At 46.1% G+C, this 16,498-nt stretch overlaps 1 protein-coding gene across 1 annotated transcript in view; it reads left to right on the top strand.

The window, feature by feature from the left end:
* The first annotated feature begins 364 nt into the window (after window positions 1-364).
* The window catches only part of kcnj9 (potassium inwardly rectifying channel subfamily J member 9), a 28,377-nt gene continuing 12,243 nt past the window's right edge, over window positions 365-16,498 (top strand). The window contains exons 1-5 of the mRNA XM_070541556.1: window positions 365-522; window positions 1,893-2,279; window positions 3,269-3,482; window positions 14,016-14,217; window positions 16,123-16,315. Coding sequence (XP_070397657.1) covers window positions 1,997-2,279; window positions 3,269-3,482; window positions 14,016-14,217; window positions 16,123-16,315 — 892 coding nt within the window. The 5' untranslated portion in view covers window positions 365-522; window positions 1,893-1,996. The remainder of the gene's footprint in view (window positions 523-1,892; window positions 2,280-3,268; window positions 3,483-14,015; window positions 14,218-16,122; window positions 16,316-16,498) is intronic.

The raw sequence follows: 16,498 nt of genomic DNA, 5'->3' as shown, positions 1-16,498 counted from the left end.
AAATGCAAAAACTGCAGTTGCTGTGGGGTCAGCAGGTGGGTGGAGGAAGACCGTCCCCCTTCTGTTGTAGAGATGAGATGAGCCTGAGCGAGGAAGGGTTACAGGGGCTGGACTGATGATGACAGCGTCCTCCGCCGCTCAGAGGCTGCACACCTGCCGACTCCATGAGACGCACAGATGAGATGATGGAGCTTTTCGCGCTGCCGGCTCATCCTGTTGCCACCATTTCGCACATCCTGGCACATGTTTTACAGACGCCTCTGCGCAGTCGTTGAAGTTAAAATGTGTGTTTTCTCACCGGATGACGTTTTTATTTACTGCGATTATTGAGCGATCGTTTTCGAGGCGCTTTCTTCCCCTTCTCCGGGTCGGTTTCCCGGACCGGCTCGCTGGTAGCTATAAAGAGCAGAAATGGGAGTCACCGAATCAAGGTTGCCAGCACCGGTTCGTTCATGGACCAGATGGTTGTTCATAGGATAAAACATCAGCTCGATCAATGCCAGAAGTTTCCACACTGAGCGGGTAGGTTTTTATTCATTCTCTGCTGGTTTTGGCACGAATCCGCTCTCTGGATCGTTTGGTTTCTGTTGCATTGTGGCTGACTCATTGACACTGTCAAGAGGCTATTTCTGATCCATCCATCAGGGGTGATGCGTCATCTTGATCTATCTCTCCTCCTGCATGGACGCACAACATCTAGGTCTGTGGAGGACCTGGACTCCATTTTACTGTGCAAATGATTCAGGAACACCATGCCTCACTGCATGTTTAACTCTGAGTCCTCTATGGGACTTATGTAAGAAATCTCAGCAGGCTCACAGAATAAATCCAACACATTTAACATCAAGTGCATGCTCACACACACACACACACACACACACACACACACACACACACACACACACACACACACACACACACACACACACACACACACACACACACACACACACACACACACACACACACACACAGAGCCCAAAGCTTTTTGTGAAACTAGCATAATTAAAGTGGCTCTAATGTGCAGCTGCTCTCCAGGATTAGGTTGCCTCTCAAAGGAGAGATTTATTCTGTCCTTGTGTTTCATAAAAACACACATTAACTAACAATAAATGAACAACATAATAATTTCTCTTACGCTGTATAATAAATCAAGTTTGTGCTGTGTGTTATTGCAGAAAAGACAATTTTAGTCAACAATTCCATAAACCCTAAAGGCGTGGGAAACTCATTTAAGCAACTGGTAGGAATGAGTGCCTTGCAAGCTTTACTCTGGGCAAAGAAAGCCCAGAAACGCCTGGATCAGCATGGGCAAGTCTGCCTAGAGGAGAGCTCAACATGGCAGGATTTGGGCTCATATTTCATAATATTTGGACATCTGGCCTCAGATTGGATGACAGAACTGTGACTCTACCTCTGACTTTGTTTGCTCTGAGACATGGATGTTTTATCTCCACAAATAACACAAGCCTGGGGGAGCTTCTGCCATATGGTTGATTTGCTAATGCTAACACTAACAGTTAGCTTCTGCAGGCCAAGATGCACTCTGCTAATTCTAGATGCTAAAGCAACAACAGCCTTCCCCGTCCAGAGCCAGGATGGGTGAAGCTACCGCTTGACGTAGATCTGCCAGGCTTTTCTGATCCTAGCGTTTCACTGTCTATTTTCTGTCAGAAGCTAATGCAGGAGATAGGTGTAGGAGACTATTTTCATGTTCAGCCTGCATGAAAACATACAGAGTGACCCATTATAATCAGAAATGGTCATTAAAAAATGGTTTTCCAGTGTTCTACACTTTTAAGAGAAAACAATAGAAAATCTATTTTCTGTCAAAACAACAAATTGATTCCATGATTTAATTCCATCACTGTTGTTCTCCTCTTTCCTTCCAGGCTTCAGTCAAGCAAACAAATGGTCCAATCAATAGCAACTGGACACAGTCTAACATAGGGAGGATATCAATAACACGCTAATACACTTCACACACGCAGAGGCCATGGCAACGGAGAACTCTGTCTTCCCTTCACGTCCCGACTCCTTGGCACTCCCCGTAGAGGACAAGGGTGACGGTGAGGAACCGGAGGTGGCCTCTACAGGAGTCTTCAACCTGTCAGAGGAGCTGGGACACGTCGTCACCACTCAGACGACAACATCCCCTCCCGCCTTGACTAAGGTCAACAGGTCGTTCCAGTCCAAGCTGGCTGAGCGGGAGGCCAACGCCAATCAGCAAAGGAAGAAGACCCAGGGGACAGAAAAAGAGAGGGGACGGTTCGGGTGGGGTGAGTGAGTCGGACATCTTGTCCTGGTTTAACCTGCTTCATGACTAAACGAGTGTGCATGAAAAGGCGTCGTTTTACTCAACCTGAATGTTGCGAGCACATCACCGTGGACTATTTTTGCACTCAACTCTCTCAGGAACTGGAAAACATTTTCCCCTAAATGCTGACTCCTCCTCTAATTTGGTCCATGCTGCAGAGCTTCACCCCTCAGTGATTTTGACACATTTGCACACCTCTGCTGAAGTCAGGAAATCCAGACTGTCAGGATCCTAATGGGAGAAACGGGTAAACATCCAGTATTCTGTTCGGAGTCATCCCTCATTTCTTCCTACTTTGCTGCCATGGAGCCAGACTGTCTTGTAATCTTCTAAAGCAGTCTTGATCAATTATTCTCCAGGCTTTCAGGAGGTTTATCAAAGTTTTTCATTGATTGTCAGTTGCTTAATCACTCTTCTCAATCTTTCAAAAACGTTGGGGATTCGTTATCTCTGAAAGCAGGTTTGTTGTAGAAGACTAAATTAATTCAAAATACCAGAAACGGTCCACTCTGCTAACATATACACAACAAGTGCAACATTAGAGGTTATGCAAAACAAACGTATGGAATTTATTCATGTTACCAGAAAATATGAACAGATCTTTCCGAAACGTCTTCACATGAAAGAGCAGGAATCAGTTGTTCTTGTAGCGTTTCTTCTTCAGGTGTTTGATGATCCATCACACTTCATCTGTTCTCCTCTCCTCACCTGTCTGTTTTCATTTCTGTTATCCTTTCTTCTTTTTCTAAGCAGTTTTCTCCCTTGGCACCTCCATTCATTCATCTTCCATTCATCTGACTAAATCCTCCTATGAATTCAAAGTCGCATCATCAGACAGAAACGTAGGAGACTTTGTATGTCCTTGCTAAATGTTTTTGAAGGAGTTACTCTAACTCAGGATGAAACTAAAAGACGAACTTCCGTGTTTGTGTTTCTTGTTCCTTCCATCAGCCCGGACTCGACGTAAGAGGCAGCGCTATGTGGAAAAGAACGGTCGCTGCAATGTGCAACATGGCAACATGCGAGAGACCTATCGCTACCTTACCGACATCTTCACCACACTAGTGGATCTCAACTGGCGCTGCTCGCTCTTTGTCTTCGTCATGGCCTATGCTGTCACATGGCTCTTCTTTGGTGCCATCTGGTACCTCATCGCCTACATCAGGTGAGGCTGGAGTGAAATCAGTGCATGAAGTTACTGATTACAGAAGGTACTGTTGATTCTTTTTTAAAGAGCAAGTCACCCCCTACCAGAGCCTTACTCCGCTCCCACTTCCTGTTTGAAATATGCAACAAATGATGTTGCCTGGCAGACTGAGAGGGTTGAGCCGCTAACAAATACACATACACAGGCTCACAGTGGCATTGAGACATCTTATGGTACCAGCTGACATCACAGTGTACTTCTTAGCCAATAGCGATGGCAGATTTAAATTCAAATGTAGTGCAGAGTTTTTACCTGAAGACGGCACAACGCTGACAGTTTTAGGCAGAAAATTAAAATTTCAACTAGGAGGCACTAAAGGGCCAGATTATTGAGTACACGTGTCTTCAGCACAATTAGACACTCGTTTGTATAGTTTGAGCAAAAAAGGTTGATTTGGGGGTAACTTGCTCTTTAAATAAAAAAATTAACAGCAGAAGAACTTTGTGAAACTTTCAAAAGTTGAGCTAAAGCAATAATACCCGAAACACAATGGGAGCATTTATCATAGTTTACATGTACGTTAGAAAACGGAATTATTAAATGAAGTGCATTCGACTCTGCAGTGGTAGGTATCAACCTTCACCCTTTTGTGTTGGCATTCCTCTGGTTAGCCTGTAGCAACACACAAATAGTAACCAAACGCTGGTGTGAATGATGGAGGCGGAGAAAAAGCAGAAAGCACAATGGCTGAAGAAATGGATGAAAGCAATGCAGCAAGGTACATGTGGTGCATACTGTTCTGTTTGATGGTGTTACATGTTAGATCCAGTGGCGACGGATGAATTTTTTCATAGAAGAGCATATTTTAACAAATGTAGATGTTGTGGCACATGCCAGCCGAGCCACATATTCTCCAACCATAACCTGACGGAACCTCGGATGTAAAACGAACAAAGCTAATTTTATGAAGTCAAACGTGTAAATTCAGTCTTACCGTTGTTGGTTTATGGTCGTAGTAATTTGTGTTAAAGTACAAAAATCCACTTTTTTACCTGCTGGAGAATGTTTATGAGTCTCTGATGTTACATTCCATCATTTTCTGGTTTTTCATATTAAAAAACTTCATGAGGTGTACTTCAGCTGCTCAACAACAAAGGACGGTGGACTGTGGACAATTTCCGGTTCTGTCCTGACCTGAGCTGAGACTCTGCCCTGTCGGTCTTCTGTGGATGTTTTTGCGGTCGATATAGAATAGAAGAGCCAAAGACTCCTATTGTATTGTAATGGAGGGGGGAGGGATCCAGCGTGCCTGCGCCAGATACAGCGTAGGTCTATGGGAAAGATTTCTGCGGCTAAAAGGAACAGGAAATACACCACAGGACGATTTGGTCATGGTAAAAGTGTGAAATAACATTTTAAACTACACTGAAATGCAGATGAAATTGAGCACATATAGTCTGTATGATGTATAGATTGTTTAGTTTAATTTTCATGTTTTTTTCCCCCTTCTTCTTGTGAGAGTGGTGGGGCGGCCCCCTAGCGCCCCCTATGGTACGAGCCGCCAGAGTCTTGAGACAATGATATTATCAGATGGCCGCATCTGTGCTCTTGTCACTCCTGGAAAGGCCCAGGCCAGTCATAGCTAAGCTAAACAGGGTGTGGTTAACATGCAGAGAACTTCAATTAAAGTATGCCATAATTTAATCCATTCAGGGGACAGGGAGAGCGGCTGTGTGGCGTAAAAAGTGCCATTCAGTGACTAGAAGGATCGTCTTTTAAATGAAGCTCTTTAGAAGACAAAGCAGAGTAAATCAAGGTATTGTGGGAATTTTCAACAGCATTTTCTGGTGTTGGGAGTTTATAAACGGAGGTTTTAAAGCAGCGTCAACATTGCATATTTTATTCTGTTTTAAGTCTGCTTCGCCAGCAACTCTTCCAATTTTATAAATGCTGGTTGTTAGGCAATGTCTGCCATAAACTGTCTTACAGAGTTGCAGCCAATCAGCACGAGTCAGCCACAAGCCCCGCCCAGTGGTTCTACCGTGCCATTTCTGAGTGCATACCTCAGTTCAGGTACTTGGTTGGTCCCTGAAATAGGCTGGGAAGTGCTCTTTTTGGGTTGGGCTGGTGAAAAGGAGATAAACCCATGTTTGGAACGGGCCAATGGTTCCCAGCTGGGAAAGGATGGTATACTCCTTCCCGGTTGGGAATGTGTCTTTTCCTGAAGTGAATGAGTGATGGTGGGACGGTGGATGTTTGGGGCTTTATCTTCTATAATGTCTTTAGTGACAGTCAGGTCAAAGGTGAACTCTCACCTATGATCGTGAGATTTGATCATGACCAAAACCAGATTCCACCTGCATCAGTTGACCTTTTTTGTTGCATGACCATGTTTAGCCGTAGCAAGAAGACAAGGAGCTCCATCATTCAGGTGGAGGCTGCTTCTCCAATCATAATGGAGTCAGCTGTGGTTTCATGTTCATTTCACGTCTTGTTTACTGTTTTTGAATCTGCAGCTTTTTTGCATTTGTTTCAACTCCACATGCACACACACACACATTCCTCACCAGTGGCAGTTGTACCATTAGGCATAGGTCGGCGGCTGCCTGGGACCCCCTTGTTGGGGGACCCCCTAGCCCTGACCGCCGGCACCCCTCTGTTATTGCCACAAAATTCTTATTACCAACCTGCCGCCGCTGACGGGATTGGACATGCGCACTTCTCAGTACCATAATTCCTGAACCGTTCAAGATATAATTAAAATTCAAAAAGTGCTGAAAAGATTCAAAATGGGGCTTTTCGTGCATATACAGTACATTACGGTAGCCCCGGGATTCCCTGTTTTGAGCGCAACGAATCACAACACAGATAAAGAGACGTGCTGAGTTTGTCATCCAAAATGCTCCATTTTATAACTTTTGAATGGGTGATCAGATTAAAAAAATTCCAATGGTTCAAAAAAGTACATAGAAGCAGCTTTCCAATGATCTATAGCAGTGGTTCCTAACCTGGGGGTCCCGACCCCCACAAGGGGGCGCAAAAGCCTCTCAGTGGGTCACCAGGACCTCTCCACTTTAACGCCGGGGACACACTGGCCGCGGAAGCGCCGCGAAAATGGGGCCGCCTTCATTCGGCGCCCTTGTTAAGCTATTCTATAGACCACATGGGCCGCCGAAGCGCTGCGAATTGCCTTGCGCCGGCGCGCGCCGGCGCCCCAGCCCACGCCGTGCAGCGATCATTTCAGCGTCGGCTCTATTTTTTTCGCGAGCCGCGGGTGAATCGCGTCAATTCTGGCAGGAAGTCAAACCTAGACATAAGAGGCAGGCCGGTAAAGTTAACAAAATAAAGCATTTCAAAATAAAATTCCGCAATAGTCAAATGTGTTCGTAATCAGACACTGCAGAAAAACCACACGAACACACACACACACATCGAACTTGTGTGCATGTGTGACCACGTGAAGGGGTGTGTGGTTTTGGGTGTCTTTTCACCGGAGCAAACAGGACAGAGAGGTAGAAAGTCTGAGGCAAGCAGTTAAGATGGATGACTTTAAATTAATTATGGAAGTTGAGAAACACAAGGAGCTGTACGACCCCCGAAAAACATGATTATTTACGTACCCATTTCGGAAGAAACTGCTAGGATACAGCTGCAGAATTGGAGCGGGTTCCAAGAGATTCAACTGGCAGAAACAACTCATACCATAGGTTCTCACACACACACACACACACACACACACACACACACACACACACACACACACACACACACACACACACACACACACACACGCACATGCGCGCACGCACACACGTAGAGGAAAATAGCTGAGAAAAGGCAGAGAGGAAATGGAGGACACCAAGTGTTTAAAATAAAAACTACAGCTGAGCCGAGGCGCGCCTCGACTGGGTCTGATCTGAACTGAGGAGCGGCGAGCAGCGGCCGAATTTCGTGAGCGATTCGCTTCTCGGCGCTTCGCGGCGCTTCCGCGGCCGGTGTGTCCCCGGCGTAAGGGGTTAAAACTTCATTTATTACTTGTTTATAGCCTACATTTTGCTCACATTTTTTTTCATGAGTGAAAAGTTTACTGATATTAAGACAGGAAATAATTAGTACAGAAAAAGTAACACACTTTTAAGAACATTTTGCTCAGCTCACTGTTTTATTTTCAAGTGTCAAAAGTTCATTAAAGATAGGACTGGTTGATTAATCACAGCCTTTACAGTAAATCATCTAGTATAAACAGTAATATACACATTAAAGTACATTTTGCTCAGTGTATTTTTTATGTGTCAAACGTTTATTGAAAGGAATGATTGATTTATCAGTGTTTACAAGAAACAATGTGTTCAGAAAAGTAATACAAACTGTCAAGCACATTATGCTCTGTTTGGTTTTGTTAATGACTTTGTTCTGTACTGGAGCCTACTATTACTGTTATCTATTGAATCAAAGCATATTAAAATGTGCTTGAACAATTTTATCATTTCTTAATAATGTTTGTACTGGAAGAAAGAATGGGAGGGGGTCATCAAAAATTTTACTGGTAAAAAACGGGGTCCCTTGGGAAAAAGGTTGGGAACCACTGATCTATAGCATGAAGCAATCAGAGTTATGGAAAATATCGCTACCTACGAGGGGAAATCCTGCTGTACAGCCTTGAAACGGAGCACAGCGCCGCGGTGAAAGCGGATAATGGAACGGGGAAGCTAATTAGCATAAAAAGCCGGCATGAAATTATGGAAATGCCTCAAAGAAAATCAACACAATCTATTAGATGTCCCAGAAGGCTTATATCTGAAGACAGTGACCACGAAGAAGGAGAGATCTCCAGTGAACCAGGATATGAATGTTTGTTCAGTATTTATTTTTAATTTTTTAATTTGAACAACCCTCAACTATTTGCTAATTGTAAGATTCAGCTTCATTCCAGCATTATTTATCTTTTTACAATAAATAATTATTTTTGCAAAACAAAAGTTTTTGGTGTAGCAGTGCATGGTGTGCAAGAGAAGCACCTCATGGCAGTGTGAGGTGTGCAGGACTCTGCCTGCAACTGGAGAGAAACTGTGTTAATGTCTACCACATTAATAAAAACATCTGAAAGTTTACAAAAATAAATGGTCTTTAAAACTGCTAAAAAGATGCCAAGGTTCAAACTTTTTAACAATAGATGCATTTCAGTTCAAAGTTTAAATTGTTTGCCCAGTAATTTTGAAGTTCCTGTTCAGTAATAAATGTAAAAAAATCAAATTAGTTTTTTTGATTTTTTCACCTTTAAGCTGATTTTTAAAGGCTTTAATAGAAATAAATTCTAAATACAAACCACACACTGAAAGCTGAGGTTTTTCTGAAAAAAGGAGAAGAGTTACACATACTTTGCACTTTTTATTACAATTTTACAGCCATAAGATAAAAAAAAAACCAGGTGACCCTGTTATAATTATGGTCATAAGAGGGTTATTAAGATGGCGATGCACAAACAGGAAGTGATTGGTAGTCATTCCACTCCAATCCAGTTGTTGGCGGTAATGCACCATATTGTTGTTTGCCAAGTGCCATAAGACCACAAATAAGAAGAAGAAGAGAGGCGGGAGCGTTCGTAACAAACCCAAAGCGATAGTCAAAACATTAAGCATGACATGAAGTTATCCTAGTGGCTCTAATAAGAGAAAGAAGCAGCATGCTTCATAAAAGTTTTTATTTTCACTTCTGAAAGTGATGTTGTTTCTCGATGTAAACATCAAAAGGAAGCAGAAAGGAAAGACAATGGAAAATGTTTAAAAGGAGGAAAACATGGACCAAAATGGAAAATAGAAAAAAAAAAATAAATAAACAAAGGCAAAAGCACAGGAGCACTGAAAGGAAAAAGAAAGCAGAGCAAATATCGAAAGCGCTCAAAGGGAGGGAAATACAGGGAAAAGGAGGAGGACTAGTAAAAAGGGAAAATAACTCATGTCAGAAGAGGGGAGAGTTTCGCAAATCCAGTTAAAGGTAAGATTGTCAAAAATTTTGTGTAAGGGGCCCCATGTCTGTGTTTGCCTTGGGCCCCCAAATTGCTAAATCCACCACTGCTCCTCACACTAAGAGATTTACATGAATCTAGGCCTACAGATTATCAGCGACACACGAGAAATAACCCAGAAGACCCTAGGGGGTCTGATATAAGCAATCACACACAGCTAATTGAATGTTTCCATTAGATAAATCTTGTTCCCCATTGCACAGAAAAGTGAAACCAATCACAGAAGCTGCATGAGATTTAGAATATGTTAAAATGTTGAAACATCTTTAATTTTTAGCAGGGTGAGTCACTTATTGTGGCAACGGTTCAGCTTTTTTATTAAACTATATGAATTTTTTAAATACTGAACACTCTATAAATCCTAAAATATGAAATAATATTTAAAAAATCGGTGTTAAACTCCACTATTTTGTCAAATATACAACAACTACTGTATATAATAATCAAATTGAATTGATAATTATCTTACATTATTTTATTAAGGAATAAAATTGGCCCTTCCCATTTGTAGATCCTCCATCAGAGGGCAGTAGACATGTATAGGACTACGTTTGGCAGGTTTCAGATGAAGGTATGTCACGAGCGTGTGGCGAGGTGAGCTGAGGTGAGGCAAGGATCCACACGCGGGGAGGAAAACAGGCAGGCAGGTGAGAACTTCTAACATTGATTTATTAGAGTCACACGCTGGAACACTGAAACAATGACACGACAGGGAACACAGAACAGAAGGGGTTTAAATACAAGAGGAGCGGGAGCTATGGTGATTGGGAAACAAGAGGCAGGTGGGAGCAATTAACGGAGAACAGACAAAACCTAAGAGTAGACAGGACAGGGCGTGACAGTACACCCCCCTCAAAGGGCGGATCCCAGACGCCCACAGGAACAAGGAGCAGGGCGGGAGGAGGGGGACCCGGAGGGAGGGCCCAGAGGAACTGAGGGACCACAGGAGAGGCGGCAGGGATCAGCAGAGTCAGGAGGCCTGCGCCTGCTGCAGATGAGGAGGCGACGGGCCCTTGGAGGTCGGCGCCTGCTGCAGATGAGGAGGCGACGGGCCCTTGGAGGCCGGCGCCTGGGGCAGATGAGGAGACGAGGACGAACCCCAGGGGGCCTGCGTCTGGGGCAGATGAGGAGGCGACAGTCCCTTGGAGGCCGGCGCCTGGGGCAGATGAGGAGGCGAGGACAGGCCCTTGGAGGCCTGTGCCAGGGGCAGATGAGGAGATGGGGACGGACCCTTGGGGGCCTGCGCCTGGGGCAGAAGAGGAGGCGACGGGCCCTGGGAGGGTGGCGCCTGCGGTAGAGGAGCCCTGCAGGCTGGGCCGGGGACACAGGCAGGACCGGTGACAAAGTCCCTGCAGGCTGGACCGGAGCGACCTTCAGAGTCACCATCAGAACCGGACATGGAGGAGACGTCAGACCAGACGCGACGTCATCGGACGAGCCGACTTCAGGAGTGGAGGCGGCGACGCCATCGGACGAGCCGACTTCAGGAGTGGAGGCGGCGACGTCATCGGACGAGCCGACTTCAGGAGTGGAGGCGGCGACGTCATCGGACGAGCCGACTTCAGGATTGGAGGCGGCGACGTCATCGGACGAGCCGACTTCAGGAGTGGAGGCGGCGACGCCATCGGACGAGCCGACTTCAGGAGTGGAGGCGGCGACGCCATCGGACGAGCCGACTTCAGGAGTGGAGGCGGCGACTCCATCGGACGAGCCGACTTCAGGAGTGGAGGCGGCGACGCCATCGGACGAGCCGACTTCAGGAGTGGAGGCGGCGACGCCATCGGACGAGCCGACTTCAGGAGTGGAGGCGGCGACGCCATCTGACGAGCCGACTTCAGGAGTGGAGGCGGCGACGCCATCTGACGAGCCGACTTCAGGAGTGGAGGCGGCGACGCCATCAGACGAGCCGACTTCAGGAGTGGAGGCGGCGACGCCATCAGACGAGCCGACTTCAGGAGTGGAGACGTCGACCCTTGGATTGGAGGCGTCGACCCTTGGATTGGAGGCGTCGACCCTTGGATTGGAGGCGTCGACCCTTGGATTGGAGGCGTCGACCCTTGGAATGGAGGCGTCGACCCTTGGATTGGAGGCGTCGACCCTTGGATTGGAGGCGTCGACCCTTGGAATGGAGGCGTCGACCCTTGGAATGGAGGCGTCGACCCTTGGAATGGAGGCGTCGACCCTTGGAATGGAGGCGTCGACCCTTGGAATGGAGGCGTCGACCCTTGGAATGGAGGCGGTGTTGACTTTCATCCGCTTCTGGTCCTCTGGCTTCTGGACCGCCGGTCCCCGAACCGCTGACCTCTGGGCTGGTAACGTCTGCTTCTGGGCCTGCACCAGACCCATCTGCTTCTGGGCTGGTACCGTCTGCTTCTGGGCCCGCATTGTCTGCTTCTGGGCCGGAACCAGAACCGTCTGCTTCTGGGCCTGCACCGTCTGCTTCTGGACCCCCCCCCTGGAACAGGCCTTGAGTGAACGAGCAGTGCTAGTGCTGAAGACAGGGAGCGCAGAGCGTCGAGTCGGAGCTGATTAGAATGGGCGCTCTGTTGAAGCCGGACCAGCTCAGCCCGTTGACTGGCCAGTTCAGTTGGCTGGACTGTGGGTGTGGCTCCACCTCCCACAGATGACAGAGGAGCCGAGTGGACCGGAGGCGGGACAGCTGGTTCAGCCGGAGCCGCGAACAGTTCGTCCAGCTGGAGCTCAGCGAGCAGGTGGTCCAGCTGGAGCTCAGCGAGCAGATCGTCCAGCTGGAGCCCGCGGAGTTCAGCGAGCAGATCATCTAGCTGGAGGACTTGGAGTTCGATGGTCTGACGAACCTGGGCTGTTTCAACCTGTAGACTGGCGTGCTCCGCCCACATGGCTGCGAGCGCAGCTCCTCCTCCTGCAGACGCTGATTCGGCCGGAGACGGGACAGCTGGTCTGACCGGGGGCGTGTCCGAACTGGCTCGCCGAGCACGGCCAGCGGTGGGCTCGCAGCTCCGTCCTGAAGCGCAGGGCTGCGGTGGATTCCGGCGTCTCTCCCCACGCCGTGGACCAACCCCGGGGGAGCAGAAAGCCAGCCTCGTGCCCTCGAAGCTGGAGCGATCCCGGAGCATCTCTCCCTCCAACGTCCCATCCGGTTCCGGAAGGGCGGCGAGGAACGCCGAGGCAGAAGGTCGGGGACGCCGTCTGCGGCGAGGCGGAGCTGGAGCTGGGGAAGGAGAAGCCGGTCGATAGTCGGCGGAGAAGAACTGGAATAAATACTTCCATGGGAGGATCTCCCCGCTGGACCCTTCAGGTGGTCGTGTCATTCTGTCACGAGCGTGTGGTGAGGTGAGCTGAGGTGAGGCAAGGATCCACACGCGGGGAGGAAAACAGGCAGGCAGGTGAGAACTTCTAACATTGATTTATTAGAGTCACACGCTGGAACACTGAAACAATGACACGACAGGGAACACAGAACAGAAGGGGTTTAAATACAAGAGGAGCGGGAGCTATGGTGATTGGGAAACAAGAGGCAGGTGGGAGCAATTAACGGAGAACAGACAAAACCTAAGAGTAGACAGGACAGGGCGTGACAAGGTACTAATCCTGATACTCCATCTGGTGGCTTTAAGGTCGGAAGTGGTTTAATTTGAATTTGCGATCGTAGTGGGTTAAGTATACTAAATCAAAGTTATCCATGTCTTCTTGTCTAGTCCTTTTAAGAAGATAAATGGTCTACCTCCTGGCTGCAGCCCCTTGTTTTGCAGCCTGATAAAATAGTGACATCAGCTTATGACGCTTATGGAAGGTATGATTGATTATATTTTCTAAACGATCAAACTATTAATTTAATCATTGCAAAGTGCATCTATACGTATGTCCACATTTTAAAACATTTTCCCTTTCAGGCCCATATCTGAGCCAAAAAAGCTGATGACCAAGCAGTATAAATATTACCGCATGTTTCATCATGATGAGGTTCCTCTCCACTAGACGTGTCTGATGTTTCTAATTAGCTAACATGGTCTAATGGAAAAGTTATGACCTTTTTACATCCCTTCCAAACAACCTTTAAGTGTGCCAGAACATTTTCTGCATTGCTTCAATCCTTCGGTCACCAGGATGGCTCAATAAAGTCAAAGATTGTTTAAAGTGCTTAACACCACTTTCATTAATTAGCCCTCCCTCTGCAGCTGGAGCTGTGATAATGAGAGGCATTAGCCTGTGTAGAGGTATTTGAAAGGAAATCTGCAGACTTGTAGGGACTGAAATATCCTGATGATAAACTGGAAGATGTGATGAAAACAGTATTAGACTTCTGCAGCATGGAGGGAACGCAACGGCAGTGTCGGGTTAATCACCTCGGAAAAATCCCAGCAGGATTTATTCTGTTTGTGAAAGCAACCCAAAAAGGAGAGATGAGTCGTTGTGTGCATACTTCTGCACATACGGTCTAAAAATACAACTCCTCTCACTCCCTGTGTGTAATTTTCTTTTTGACACCCACTTTCTCACCTCTCCCCGCTCTTCCATTTCTCACACTATCTCCTTTTCTTCCCAAGGGGCGATCTGGACCATCTGGGGGATGAAAACTGGACACCGTGTGTCAACAATGTCAACGGTTTCATCTCAGCCTTCCTCTTCTCCATCGAGACAGAGACCACGATCGGCTATGGGCATCGTGTCATCACCGACCAGTGTCCGGTGGGCACCATGCTCCTGCTGCTACAAGCTATACTGGGATCAATGGTCAATGCCTTCATGGTGAGTAGAGAGACTGGTGGTAAACTAACAGGGGTCGGTCATTTTAAAAATAATTGGAAATGAGGATTAATATGATATTTTAGATTAAGTAATACAAAAAATCTGATAAAGGAATTTAAATGTACAAAATCAATGATGTTAACAAGCAGCTACATACATCTTCAATTCTAAAGTTAAAGAGAAAACACAAGCAGATGATTTAAGGTCACCTGATTCGGAGACTTTCACTGATGTCCCTCAGGTCCAACATGGAATGAGTGAATGAAGGGAGTCCCAATGGTTGCTTGGTAACAGAGCATAAAGTTGATCAGCAGCGACTTCAAAGAGTACAGTAACTGAATCAAGCTTTAAAGGTGTCAAACACTGAAAAAACATTTTTAAGATTATTTCTGATTCTAATGAGTCACTCTGTTTCATGAAGGCTGAACATGAAAGTAGTCTCCTACACTTATCTCCTGCATTAACTTCTGATAGAAAACAGATGGCGAAACTCTAGGATTAGAAAAGCCTGACAGATCTACGTCACACTGTCACTTAACATTCATGGACTCACGACGGGGAAGGCTGTTGTTGGTTTAGCGTCCAGGAAACAGCAGAGAACGCCTCGGCAAGTAGAAGCTAACCGTTAGCATTAGCAGCTCCACACAGCAGAACTCCTTCAGCCGTGTGCTGTTTGTGGAGATAAAACATAAACGCTGCAGAGCAAACACAGTCAGTGGTAGAGTTGTGTTGCTGTTAGCCAATCAGAGGCAAGATGTCCAAATATCAGGAAATAAGACTCCTACCGGCTGAAGCTACTTTCTCCTCCAGCTGAATTATCTGTACTGATGCAAGTGCTTCTGGGCTTCTTTCTTCCCTCCAGTACGACTTACAAGGCATTCTTTAGTACTAGAGACCACTGCAAATGTATTGATTAAACGAGTGTTCAACACAATTTAGGTGAGCTAGGTACAAACTCAGGAAGTGACATAACATAGAAAAGCAGCCGGAATTCATAAAACGACACATCTGCTCCATCGTTCAGGGGCTTGTATAATCATCTTTAACAGCAGTAACTAAGTCTTCTACCGTATAATCACTTTCACATCTCTGGAGAGAAATCTTGGCCCAATTTTCTATACTATGCTGTTTCAGTTCATTGAGATTTGCTGACATTTATTTTTGCACAGCTCTCTCTAGGTCAGGTGAAGTGGAGGTCTAGACTTTGTCTGGATCATCGCAATCTTTTCATTTTCAGTTTTGTTCTGCTGGTTTGGGATCAATGTCTAGTTTTTTGAGCCGTGTTGGGTCCAAGCTTCAGCCATCAGAGAGCAGGAATCACGCTTGATTCTCCTACAGTTGACTCCATGATCAAGTCAGGAACCGCAAGGAGCCTAAATCATCAAAATTCCACCGCCATGCTTTACTGTTGAGGTGTTGGGTTTGATCTTCTCCAGAAGTTGAACTGCAGCTGTGCTGGTGTTAGACTTAGCTTTAAAATAACATTAAAAATCTTCTACATATTCTTAAACTAATTGTTTTAGTAATTTAGAAGGATTTCAGATTTAACTGAGTACATGCACCAACAATCCTATTTATGAATGCTCTGGTTCTGGAAACAAGCCATATTCACAACGAGAGGACATGTGGGATGTGTGCAAATTAAAACAGTTTCAGTCCGAGGTTAATTCAAGTGTTGGCGCAGCTTGAAAGCTGGAAATAGCTTTATTGAGAAATGAACGTGCTCCAGCCTGCATCAGCATCCTCTGACTGTTTAGCTGATGTGTTGGTTATAAATATTGAATTAGAAGGGCTGCTTTGAATTTTTCAACAAGCCTCTGATGCAAATACCCTCTGCTTTGTGGTTTATGAATTTTGATCACGACCCGTGTTTGTTTATCTTTCCCCTCCCTTCCTTCTGTCCAGGTTGGCTGCATGTTCGTGAAGATCTCTCAGCCCAACAAACGAGCCGAGACGCTGGTGTTCTCCAAACACGCCGTCATCTCTCTGAGAGACGACAAGCTCTGTCTGATGTTCCGGGTGGGCGACCTTCGCAGTTCCCATATCGTGGGAGCCAACATGAGGGCCAAGCTCATTAAATCCAAACAGACTCAGGAAGGTGAGACAGGTTCAGAGCCGACTGGATTTTTGACCACACTCAATGTTAATTTCACTACAATCGCATTGATTTCCGTTCTTTCCTATCGATTTGATTGTTAGTTTTTTACAGTTCTGAAATGCTCGTTTTGATTTAGGCTAATCGCAATATTATCTTTAGAATTTTTAGCTGCAAACTAATCAG

The sequence above is a fragment of the Nothobranchius furzeri genome, chromosome 11 (genome assembly GCF_043380555.1).
Source record: "Nothobranchius furzeri strain GRZ-AD chromosome 11, NfurGRZ-RIMD1, whole genome shotgun sequence".
Classification (NCBI taxonomy): Eukaryota; Metazoa; Chordata; class Actinopteri; order Cyprinodontiformes; family Nothobranchiidae; genus Nothobranchius; species Nothobranchius furzeri.
Note: the sequence above shows the minus strand (reverse complement) of the source record. Positions and strands in the feature narration are given on the sequence as shown.